The 11,457-nt window shown below is 71.4% G+C and overlaps 1 protein-coding gene across 2 annotated transcripts; it reads left to right on the forward strand.

Annotated features, from left to right (window-relative positions):
- The first annotated feature begins 121 nt into the window (after window positions 1–121).
- On the forward strand, window positions 122–11,058 carry ALAS2 (5'-aminolevulinate synthase 2). 2 transcript variants are annotated; one of them, XM_073321528.1, is made up of 11 exons: window positions 122–230; window positions 1,491–1,682; window positions 1,841–2,002; window positions 2,163–2,285; window positions 3,570–3,777; window positions 7,837–8,021; window positions 8,266–8,445; window positions 8,537–8,701; window positions 9,293–9,561; window positions 10,375–10,537; window positions 10,814–11,058. In XM_073321528.1, exons 2-11 carry the CDS (start codon window positions 1,505–1,507, stop codon window positions 10,975–10,977), a joined length of 1,797 nt encoding a protein of 598 aa, XP_073177629.1. In that variant the 5' UTR covers window positions 122–230; window positions 1,491–1,504; the 3' UTR covers window positions 10,978–11,058. The 2 variants fall into 2 exon arrangements, with proteins under 2 accessions (XP_073177629.1, XP_073177630.1); XM_073321529.1 differs by having other exon boundaries at window positions 1,844–2,002.
- Window positions 11,059–11,457: the final 399 nt, after the last annotated feature.

Consider the following 11,457-nt stretch of genomic DNA (forward strand, 5'->3'; position numbering starts at 1 on the left):
TGCTGGGACATAGAACCCAGGCATCCGGGGCTCAGCCTCTGGGCCTGTTGTTCCCCCCAAACTGCGACACAGGCCTTTCCCTCCCCGCCCCCGGCTCTGTAGAGCCTGCCCTTATCTGTGGGCCTGGGTGGCTCCGTTATGGGGTGGGGCTGGCGAGCGGGGGCCTGGGCAGCCCTTGCTGGGGGTGCGTCAGGCAGTGCTGGTTGTTCGTCCTCAGTGCAGGACAACAGGTAATGGGGGTCAGCCGGGGAGGCAGAGGGGGCCAGTGGGGGGGGGAGCATGGGGGGATGGTTAGGGGATGCAGGGGGCTGCTGGGGGACTCATCTGCGGGGCTGGTTAGTGGGAAGGGGCAGCTGAGGAGGACACACCTGGAGGGATGGGGGGAGCAGGGCATAACCTAAGGGGGGGCTCAGTTGGTAGAAGTGATTAATCCTGGAGGGGTTTTGGGGGTGTTTCTGCTGGGGGGGCTCAGCCAGCTGGGGGCCATCAGCAACCCGGTGACACCAACAACTCAGCCCCATGGCTTGTTAGGGGGCCCTGCCCCTTGAAGGGGCACCGGCTCTGATCTGGCCCCACAGCGGGGGGGGTGGCGCTGAGTCCTGAGGGGCAGGGAATGGGGCCTGGGCGGTGCTGCGCCCATAAAATCCCCTAGGCATTTGGGGCATCATTCTGCTAGGGCCTCCCCTCTGCTCCCCATCCATCCGTGCCCCCCCCCGCAACCCTCTCCCCACAGCTGCGTTGGGTGGGCCCCCCCATGGCTCTTATCAGCCTCCAGCAGACACGGCCCCGCCCTGCTGCTGGGGAGAGATGGCCAAGTGAAAGGGGTGGAACCCAGGCTCCCAGCAACCTCCCCCCCACTCTAACCACTAGACCCTGCTCCCCTCCCAGAGCCTGGGACAGAACCCAGGAGTCCTGGCTCCCAGCCCCGCCGACTTTCACACAACCTCGGCTCCATAAAGACCGACAGGACATGGGACGGAGACGGGTCCCGTCCACCCACCTCCGCCCACCCTCCAATCCCGCTTGGTGGATGGGCCCTTCCAATGCTCCCACTCAACCTGTCCCCCTATTGTTACTCCTCTGGGATGGGGGGGATGAGTCATTTGGAGGGGGGGTCTCCATGGGGGCACTGGTGCGCTGGAAGGCGTCGATTTCTGCCCACCTTGATCTATCGACAGACAGGTGCTTACCAGTGTGGCTGTACTGAACCAAGGTGCCCCCCCCCGTTCCCATTTTCAGATTTGCCCCTCCCCCCCCAAAAAAATCCTGGAGGGGCAAATTTGGCCAATAGGCCAATCACATGCTTCAGGGCTCCCGAGGGTCAGGAAGGAAATTCTCCACCTCCGCCATACCCCTCCAGGCACAACTGGCCAGGTGTATCTGCGTGTTCCCTCCTCCCCCAAAGAGCTGGGGGGGTGGGGATGTGCCGTGCTGCAGGGCGGGGGTCCCGGATGCCTGAGTTCCTCACGCCCTTTCTTTCTCCTCGGCAGCACCACAATCCGGCATGATGGCTTCCTTCCTCCAGCGCTGCCCCTTCCTGACCCGGGACCCCAGCGTCTTCTTGGTCAAAGCTCGCCCCCTGCTGGTGAGCAGCGCCCAGCGATGTCCCGTCATGGTGGCTCGGACCCTGATGGGCTCCTCCCCAGACCTGCAGAGGGGGATGGACAACCCCATCCTACTTGGTGAGCAGTGGTGGGGCTGGCAGCCAGGACACCTGGGTTCGCTCCCCGTCTCTGGGAGGGGAGCGGGGTCTAGTGGTTAGAGCGGGGTGGGTGTGGGGGGGGTGCTGGGAGCCAGGACTCCTGGGTTCCATCCCTTTCACTTGGCTGTCTCTCCCCAGCAGCAGGATCTGTCCCCCAGGTGTCAGGGTCCCCAGAAGCAGCCTCCAGCCCTTCCCAGACCCACTGCCCCTTCATGGAGTCGGAGGTGCGGGGCGGACGGAGCCGGATCGTTCAGCGCGCTGGGCCAGAGGTGCAGGAGGATGTGAAGGTCTACAAGGCAGGTGAGGACTGCTCTGACCAGGAGGCCAGGCTCCCAGCCCCTCCCCTGCTCTAACCACTAGACCCCACTCCCCTCCCAGAGCCAGGGAGAGAACCCAGGTGTCCTGGCTCCCAGCCCCACACACTCTAACCCACTCGCCCCCCATCTCTGTGCCCCTCCAGACCCTCTCAGCTCTTTGCTCCTCGAGGTCCAGTCCAGCCTCCGGAAGAAATTTCTGAGCCATGAGGGGCCGGGGCCCGACGCCCGGCTCCTCCCCACCCACCTGCTCCAGGACAACATGCCAGGTGAGGCCTGATACCGGGTTAGATGGGCCCGTGGGTCTGAGGGGAGCCATCGGGTCGGACGGAGGAGACGCCTGGGGGGGATACGGAGAGGGGATGGACAACAGTGGTTTGACTGTGGGGTGCTCTTCTGGGGGGCCCTTCCTTCCCAGCTAGCCATAACCAGGTCTTGTGAGCCTCACCTGTCTTCCCCCTTGGCTTATATAGCCCTGTGGGGGAGGAACTGGGGGGGCTCCTTCCACCCAATCAGCTCCCTCAGCAATTAGCCTGCTTGGTTAATTGACCTCCTCTGCCAGCGGCCTTTCAACCCGGGCTCAGTCCAGATCAGCAGGCGGGGAGCCAAAGGCATCCGGCTCATGGAATGACCGCCCCCCCCTCCACTGGGGCCCCCCCAACATTCAACTCAGCCTCCACCCTGGACCCCCCTTGGTGAGATTCATAGACACCCCCCAGGCCAGAAGTGACCCCCCCCAGTATAGCGCAGGCCAGAGAACACCCCCCCACCCCCACAATAATAATTCCTGGAGCAGATCCCTTCGGAAAAACGGCCCAGATTGACTTAAGAAATCAAACCTGCGACCGCAGTGAAGGTTTAGGGACACCCGGAGCATGGGGTTGCCTCCCTGCCCCTCTTGGCTACCAGCCATTGCTGGATCTAGCCTCCAGGAACTTCTCTGAACCCAGTTATAGTTCCGGCCTTCACAACATCCTGCGGCAGGGAGTTCCGCAGGTCGGCTTGCGCCACGGCCTTGTGTTTGTGTGAAACCAGCCGCCTCTTGAATTTGTGGGGGGACCCCTGGCCCTTGTGTTAGGGGAAGGGGTGAATGACGCCCCCCAGTTCCCTCTCTCTGCACCAGTCCTGAACACAGAGCCCGCGCTCACCTCCCGCCTCCGTGGGCTCTTTTCCGAGCTGAACTTTTCAGTCTCCTACGGTGGCTCCTCCAGCCCCTGGGTCGGTTTCCTTGCCCGTCTCTGCACCGTTCCCAATTCGAACAGAGCTCTCTGGAGCCGGGGCGCCCAGCGGGCCAGGGCTGGGGGGCCCGGGGATATTCCCTGGCTGATTCCCCAGCCCTGTCCTAGACGCCAAGGTCTCCTGTGGGAGTGGGAGCCGTGGATTCAGGACCCCGCCCTCCGCCACTGCGCAGCCCCCCCCCACTTGCCCCACAACTCTGTGACCCCTCCCTCACGCCCCCACTCTGCAGGCCTCCCCTTTTGCCCCACAGCTCTGGAGGGGGGGATACCGCTGTGTCGGGGGGGGTCTCTCTCTGACCCTGCTCCCCCCTGCAGGCTCCGGGACCTTCTCCTACGATTCCTTCCTGGAGGGGCGGCTGGAGGCCAAGCGCCGGGATCACACCTACCGCGTCTTCAAGACGGTGACGCGCCGGGCGGACGCCTTCCCCTTCGCCCGGGCGGCCGCGGGCCCCGAGGTCTCAGTCTGGTGCAGCAACGACTACCTGGGCATGAGCCGCCACCCGCGGGTGCTGCAGGCTGCCATGTGAGAGGGTGCCCCTCACTCCCGACCCACAGCCCCTGCCCCCCAGCCCTGCCGGTGCCCCTCACTCCCGACCCGCAGCCCCTGCCCCCCCAGCCCTGCCGGTGCCCCTCACTCCCGACCCGCAGCCCCTGCCCCCCCAGCCCTGCCGGTGCCCCTCACTCCCGACCCGCAGCCCCTGCCCCCCCAGCCCTGCCGGTGCCCCTCACTCCCGACCAGCAGCCCCTGCCCCCCAGCCCTGCCGGTGCCCCTCACTCCCGACCCGCAGCCCCTGCCCCCCCAGCCCTGCCGGTGCCCCTCACTCCCGACCCGCAGCCCCTGCCCCCCCAGCCCTGCCGGTGCCCCTCACTCCCGACCCGCAGCCCCTGCCCCCCCAGCCCTGCCGGTGCCCCTCACTCCCGACCCGCAGCCCCTGCCCCCCCAGCCCTGCCGGTGCCCCTCACTCCCGACCCGCAGCCCCTGCCCCCCCAGCCCTGCCGGTGCCCCTCACTCCCGACCCGCAGCCCCTGCTAGCCTGGCCCTGGGCTCCCCCCAGCCCTGCCGGTGCCCCTCATTCCCGACCCGCAGCCCCTGTCCCCCCAGCCCTGCCCCCGCCCCTCACTCCCGACCCGCAGCCCCTGCCCCCGCCCCTCACTCCCGACCCGCAGCCCCTGCCCCCGCCCCTCACTCCCGACCCGCAGCCCCTGCCCCCAAGCCCTGCCGGTGCCCCTCACTCCCGACCCGCAGCCCCTGCCCCCCCAGCCCTGCCGGTGCCCCTCACTCCCGACCCGCAGCCCCTGCCCCCCCAGCCCTGCCGGTGCCCCTCACTCCCGACCCGCAGCCCCTGCCCCCCCAGCCCTGCCGGTGCCCCTCACTCCCGACCCGCAGCCCCTGCCCCCCCAGCCCTGCCGGTGCCCCTCACACCCGACCCGCAGCCCCTGCCCCCCAGCCCTGCCGGTGCCCCTCACTCCCGACCCGCAGCCCCTGCCCCCCAGCCCTGCCGGTGCCCCTCACTCCCGACCCGCAGCCCCTGCTAGCCTGGCCCTGGCTCCCCCCAGCCCTGCCGGTGCCCCTCATTCCCGACCCGCAGCCACTGTCCCCCCAGCCCTGCCGGTGCCCCTCACTCCCGACCCGCAGCCCCCTGCCCCCCAGCCCTGCCGGTGCCCCTCACTCCCGACCCGCAGCCCCTGCCCCCCCAGCCCTGCCGGTGCCCCTCACTCCCGACCCGCAGCCCCAGCCCCCCCAGCCCTGCCGGTGCCCCTCACTCCCGACCCGCAGCCCCAGCCCCCCCAGCCCTGCCGGTGCCCCTCATTCCCGACCCGCAGCCCCTGCGCCCCGTGCCCCTCACTCCCGACCCGCAGCCCCTGGCCCCCCAGCCCTGCCGGTGCCCCTCACTCCCGACCCGCAGGCCCTGCCCCCCAGCCCTGCCGGTGCCCCTCACTCCCGACCCGCAGCCCCTGCCCCCCAGCCCTGCCGGTGCCCCTCGCTCCCGACCCGCAGCCCCTGCCCCCCGTGCCCCTCACTCCTGACCCGCAGCCCCTGCCCCCCCAGCCCTGCCGGTGCCCCTCACTCCCGACCCGCAGCCCCTGCCCCCCCAGCCCTGCCGGTGCCCCTCACTCCCGACCCGCAGCCCCTGTCCCCCCAGCCCTGCCGGTGCCCCTCACTCCCGACCCGCAGCCCCTGTCCCCCCAGCCTTGCCGGTGCCCCTCACTCCCGACCTGCAGCCCCTGGCCCCCCAGCCCTGCCGGTGCCCCTCACTCCTGACCCGCAGCCCCTGCCCCCCGTGCCCCTCACTCCTGACCTGCAGCCCCTGCCCCCCAGCCCTGCCGGTGCCCCTCACTCCCAATCCGCAGCCCCTGTCCCCCAGCCCTGCCGGTGCCCCTCACTCCCGACCCGCAGCCCCTGCTCCCTGTGCCCCTCACTCCCGACCCGCAGCCCCTGCCCCCCCAGCCCTGCCGGTGCCCCTCACTCCCGACCAGCAGCCCCTGCCCCCCAGCCCTGCCGGTGCCCCTCACTCCCGACCCGCAGCCCCTGCCCCCCCAGCCCTGCCGGTGCCCCTCACTCCCGACCCGCAGCCCCTGCCCCCCCAGCCCTGCCGGTGCCCCTCACTCCCGACCCGCAGCCCCTGCCCCCCCAGCCCTGCCGGTGCCCCTCACTCCCGACCCGCAGCCCCTGCCCCCCCAGCCCTGCCGGTGCCCCTCACTCCCGACCCGCAGCCCCTGCTAGCCTGGCCCTGGGCTCCCCCCAGCCCTGCCGGTGCCCCTCATTCCCGACCCGCAGCCCCTGTCCCCCCAGCCCTGCCCCCGCCCCTCACTCCCGACCCGCAGCCCCTGCCCCCGCCCCTCACTCCCGACCCGCAGCCCCTGCCCCCGCCCCTCACTCCCGACCCGCAGCCCCTGCCCCCAAGCCCTGCCGGTGCCCCTCACTCCCGACCCGCAGCCCCTGCCCCCCCAGCCCTGCCGGTGCCCCTCACTCCCGACCCGCAGCCCCTGCCCCCCCAGCCCTGCCGGTGCCCCTCACTCCCGACCCGCAGCCCCTGCCCCCCCAGCCCTGCCGGTGCCCCTCACTCCCGACCCGCAGCCCCTGCCCCCCCAGCCCTGCCGGTGCCCCTCACTCCCGACCCGCAGCCCCTGCCCCCCCAGCCCTGCTGGTGCCCCTCACTCCCGACCCGCAGCCCCTGCCCCCCCAGCCCTGCCGGTGCCCCTCACACCCGACCCGCAGCCCCTGCCCCCCAGCCCTGCCGGTGCCCCTCACTCCCGACCCGCAGCCCCTGCCCCCCAGCCCTGCCGGTGCCCCTCACTCCCGACCCGCAGCCCCTGCTAGCCTGGCCCTGGGCTCCCCCCAGCCCTGCCGGTGCCCCTCATTCCCGACCCGCAGCCACTGTCCCCCCAGCCCTGCCGGTGCCCCTCACTCCCGACCCGCAGCCCCCTGCCCCCCAGCCCTGCCGGTGCCCCTCACTCCCGACCCGCAGCCCCTGCCCCCCCAGCCCTGCCGGTGCCCCTCACTCCCGACCCGCAGCCCCAGCCCCCCCAGCCCTGCCGGTGCCCCTCACTCCCGACCCGCAGCCCCAGCCCCCCCAGCCCTGCCGGTGCCCCTCATTCCCGACCCGCAGCCCCTGCGCCCCGTGCCCCTCACTCCCGACCCGCAGCCCCTGGCCCCCCAGCCCTGCCGGTGCCCCTCACTCCCGACCCGCAGGCCCTGCCCCCCAGCCCTGCCGGTGCCCCTCACTCCCGACCCGCAGCCCCTGCCCCCCAGCCCTGCCGGTGCCCCTCGCTCCCGACCCGCAGCCCCTGCCCCCCGTGCCCCTCACTCCTGACCCGCAGCCCCTGCCCCCCCAGCCCTGCCGGTGCCCCTCACTCCCGACCCGCAGCCCCTGCCCCCCCAGCCCTGCCGGTGCCCCTCACTCCCGACCCGCAGCCCCTGTCCCCCCAGCCCTGCCGGTGCCCCTCACTCCCGACCCGCAGCCCCTGTCCCCCCAGCCTTGCCGGTGCCCCTCACTCCCGACCTGCAGCCCCTGGCCCCCCAGCCCTGCCGGTGCCCCTCACTCCTGACCCGCAGCCCCTGCCCCCCGTGCCCCTCACTCCTGACCTGCAGCCCCTGCCCCCCAGCCCTGCCGGTGCCCCTCACTCCCAATCCGCAGCCCCTGTCCCCCAGCCCTGCCGGTGCCCCTCACTCCCGACCCGCAGCCCCTGCGCCCCAGCCCTGCCCGTGCCCCTCACTCCCGACCCGCAGCCCCTGCTCCCTGTGCCCCTCACTCCCGACCCGCAGCCCCTGCCCTCCCAGCCCTGCCGGTGCCCCTCACTCCCGACCCGCAGCCCCTGCCCCCCAGCCCTGCCGGTGCCCCTCACTCCCGACCCACAGCCCCCTGCTAGCCTGGCCCTGGGCTCCCCCCGCCCTGCCGGTGCCCCTCACTCCCAACCCGCAGCCCGTGCCCCCGCAGCCCCGCCGGTGCCCCTCACTCCCGACCCACAGCCCCCTGCCTGCCTGGCCCTGGGCTCCCCCCAGCCCTGCCGTTGCCCCTCACTCCCGACCCGCAGCCCCTGCTAGCCCAGCCCTGTATGCTGACCCATCTCTCCCCTTTAGGGACGCCCTGCAGCACCATGGCTTGGGGGCTGGGGGCACCAGGAACATCTCGGGCACCAGCCAGTACCACGTGGACCTGGAGCGGGAGCTGGCCCAGCTCCATCGCAAAGACGCTGCCTTGTTATTCTCCTCCTGCTACGTTGCCAACGACTCTACCCTCTTCACCCTGGCCAGGATGATGCCCGGTACCAGGACGCCTGGGTTCTCTCCCTGGCTTTGGGAGGGGAATGGGGTCTAGTGGTTACAGTGGGGGGGTGGGGCTGGGAGCCTGGACTCCTGGGTTCTCTCCCTGGCTTTGGGAGGGGAGTGGAGTCTGGGGTTTAGCACGGGGGTGGGCGGAGAGCCAGGATGCCTGGGTTCATTTCCCAGCTCTGGGAGGGGACCAGGACGCCTGGGTTCTGGTCACAGCACTAACCCACCCCTCTTTAGGCTGTGAGATCTTCTCAGACGCGGGGAATCACGCCTCCATGATCCAGGGCATCCGCAACAGCGGGGTCCCCAAGCACGTCTTCCGGCACAACGACCCCCAGCACCTGGCCCAGCTTCTGGGCCACAGCCCCCCCGGCATCCCCAAGATTGTGGCCTTCGAGACCGTGCACTCCATGGATGGTAGGGACCCCCTGCCCTGCTCCCCCACGGTCCCACCCCTCCCCCCACATCCCAGGGACACCCCCCACAACTGCTCCCTCTCCCCCCGCAGGTGGGATCTGCCCCCTGGAGGAGCTGTGTGACGTGGCCCACGCACACGGCGCCCTCACCTTCGTGGACGAGGTTCACGCTGTGGGGCTGTACGGCGCCCATGGGGCAGGCATCGGGGAGCGTGACGGGGTGCTGGGCAAGGTCGACATCGTCTCCGGCACCCTGGGTGAGTCGGCAGGGGGGCGGGCGCTGGGGGGCTGGGCAGGAGGGCACTCTCCCTTGGCAGTCAGTGCTGGGCACTGGGGGGCGCTGTGGGGCAGGGAGCAGGGCAGAGGGCAGTGTCCCCTGACAGGCAGGGCTGGGCACTAGGGGGTGCCATGATGTGGGTGTCTGGGCCGGGGGCACTGGCAGGCAGGGTGGGCATTAGCAGGTGCTGTGATGTGGGGGGTTCTCCCCGGAAGGCAGGGCCGGGCTTTGTGATGTGGGGGGCTGGGCAGGGGAGTGCCATGCTGCATGGCGGGGGGCTGGGTGCTGTGCGGGGCTGGCCAGGGGGTGCTGGCAGGCAGGGCCAGGCACTAGGGGCCGCTGTGATGTGGGGGGCTGGGTGGGGGGCTCTCCCCGGCAGGCAGGGCGGGCGCCGTGGGGTGGGGGTTTGGGCAGGGGGCTGGGCAGAGGGCATTGTCCCCGGGCAGGCAGGGCGTGCACTCGGGGGCTCTGTGATTTGCGGGGCTGGGCCGGGGGCTCTGAGGGGTGCCGTGCTGTGGGGCGGGGACCTGGCCAGGGGGCACCGTCTCACCCCACTCCCCCCCGCCCCCAGGGAAGGCCTTCGGCTGCGTGGGGGGGTACATCGCCAGCACGGCCGCCCTGGTGGACACGGTTCGCTCCTACGCGGCCGGCTTCATCTTCACCACCTCGCTGCCCCCGCCGGTGCTGGCGGGCGCCCTGGCCTCGCTGCGGGTGCTGGCAGGGCCCGAGGGCCGGGGGCTGCGCCGGGCCCACCAGCGCAACGTCAAGCACCTGCGGCAGCTGCTGATGGACGCCGGGCTGCCCGTCGTCAACTGCCCCAGCCACATCATCCCCATCCGGGTACGGCCGGACGCCTGGGTCCTCGGGGAAGGGGGTTGGGTTGAGCAGGGACGTGCTGGGAGCCAGGACGCCTGGGTTCTCTCCTCAGCTCTGGGAGGGGAGCAGGGTCTAGTGGTTAGAGCTGGGGGGGGCGGGGAGCCAGGACTCCTGGGTTCTCTCCCTGGCTCTGGGAGGGGAGCAGGGTCTAGTGGTTAGAGCGGGGGGGGGGCGGGGAGCCAGGACTCCTGGGTTCTCTCCCTGGCTCTGGGAGGGGAGCAGGGTCTAGTGGTTAGAGCTGGGGGGGGGGCGGGGAGCCAGGACTCCTGGGTTCTCTCCCTGGCTCTGGGAGGAGAGCAGGGTCTAGTGGTTAGAGCGGGGGGGGCGGGGAGCCAGGACTCCTGGGTTCTCTCCCTGGCTCTGGGAGGAGAGCAGGGTCTAGTGGTTAGAGCGGGGGGGGGCGGGGAGCCAGGACTCCTGGGTTCTCTCCCTGGCTCTGGGAGGAGAGCAGGGTCTAGTGGTTAGAGCGGGGGGGGGCGGGGAGCCAGGACTCCTGGGTTCTCTCCCTGGCTCTGGGAGGAGAGCAGGGTCTAGTGGTTAGAGCGGGGGGGGGCGGGGAGCCAGGACTCCTGGGTTCTCTCCCTGGCTCTGGGAGGAGAGCAGGGTCTAGCGGTTAGAGCGGGGGGGGGGGGCGGGGCGGGGCGCCGGCACACCAGGAGGGGAGCGGGGCCTAGTGTGTTGGAGGTGTCTGTGTGTTTGTGTGTGGGGGGTGTGGGAGGGAGGGGCTGTTTCCCCGACTCCTGGGTCCCACCCTTGTCTCTCCGGCTCCCCCCGCAGGTGGGCGACGCGGCCCTGAACTCCCGGCTCTGCGACCTTCTCCTGTCCCAACATGGCATCTATGTCCAGGCCATCAACTACCCCACGGTGCCCCGGGGCGAGGAGCTGCTGCGCCTGGCGCCCTCCCCCCACCACACGCCCCCCATGATGGACTACTTCGTGGGTGAGGGCAGTGGGCTGGGAGCAGGGGATGGGCCAGCTGGAGCTGGGGGGGTCAAACGGGAGGGAGGTGGGGGCTGGGAGGGGCCATATGGGGGGCAGTAGGTGAGGGATGGAGGTCCCATGGGGGAGGGGAGATTAGGGGCAGCCGGGGGGGGGGGGGCTGGGGTCAGAGGTCAGGGTCCCGTGCCAGTCCCCTCCTACCGCTGGTGCAGTGAGGGGATGGACGGGTACCTGGGGGGGGGGCACAGAGGTCTCACCCCATCTCTCCCCCCCCCAGAGCGGCTTGTGCAGGGCTGGCATGCCGTGGGGCTCCCCCTGCAGCCCCCCGCGTCCTCCGCCTGCCACTTCTGCCAGCGGCCCCTGCACTTCGCCCTCATGAGTGAGTGGGAGCGGGATTCCTTCGGCAGCCTGGGGGCCCAGTGCATCACCAGCAGTGCGTGAGCCCGGACGGACCCCCCCCCCGCGCGGGACGGACCCCGGGGCACGACCTGGCCAGGGCTCAAAATAAAGCACCTCAGCTTGTGTCCGTGTCCCTGACTGCGTGGAACCCAGGCGTCCGGGCACCCATCTCGCCACTGCTCCTCTCCCAAAGCCGGGAAAGAACCCCGGCGTCCGGGCTCCCAGCCCTGCCCCCGCTGTCACCCATGGAATCCTGGGCCGGCTCTTCCCCCGCCATGTGGGTCCCTGGGCGCCCTGCCTGGTGGGGGGGCTGGGGGAGCGGGGCTAGCCCGGGTGCTCCAGCCTCCCTTGGCTCTGGGCTGGGGGGAGGAGAATGGGGGTGGCGCTGGTGTGGGAGTGAAGGCCCCAGGGGGTGGCCAGTGGGATCTAGCGGCCCCCATGTGGCAGGGTGGGGAAGATAATCATGGTTGCACTTGGCCATGGGGCAGCCCCATGGTGCTGGGGGGGGAGGCTGTGCGTGGG

Source organism: Lepidochelys kempii, chromosome 23, assembly GCF_965140265.1.
Source record: "Lepidochelys kempii isolate rLepKem1 chromosome 23, rLepKem1.hap2, whole genome shotgun sequence".
Lineage (NCBI taxonomy): Eukaryota > Metazoa > Chordata > Testudines > Cheloniidae > Lepidochelys > Lepidochelys kempii.

Bases quoted from the DNA above. Each gene is read 5' to 3' on its own strand.
- ALAS2 (XM_073321528.1), top strand. From the start codon at position 1,505: ATGATGGCTTCCTTCCTCCAGCGCTGCCCCTTCCTGACCCGGGACCCC. The intron at 8,022-8,265 runs GTACCAGGACGC...ACCCCTCTTTAG, and splicing joins CCTGGCCAGGATGATGCCCG to GCTGTGAGATCTTCTCAGAC. The intron at 9,562-10,374 runs GTACGGCCGGAC...CTCCCCCCGCAG, and splicing joins GCCACATCATCCCCATCCGG to GTGGGCGACGCGGCCCTGAA.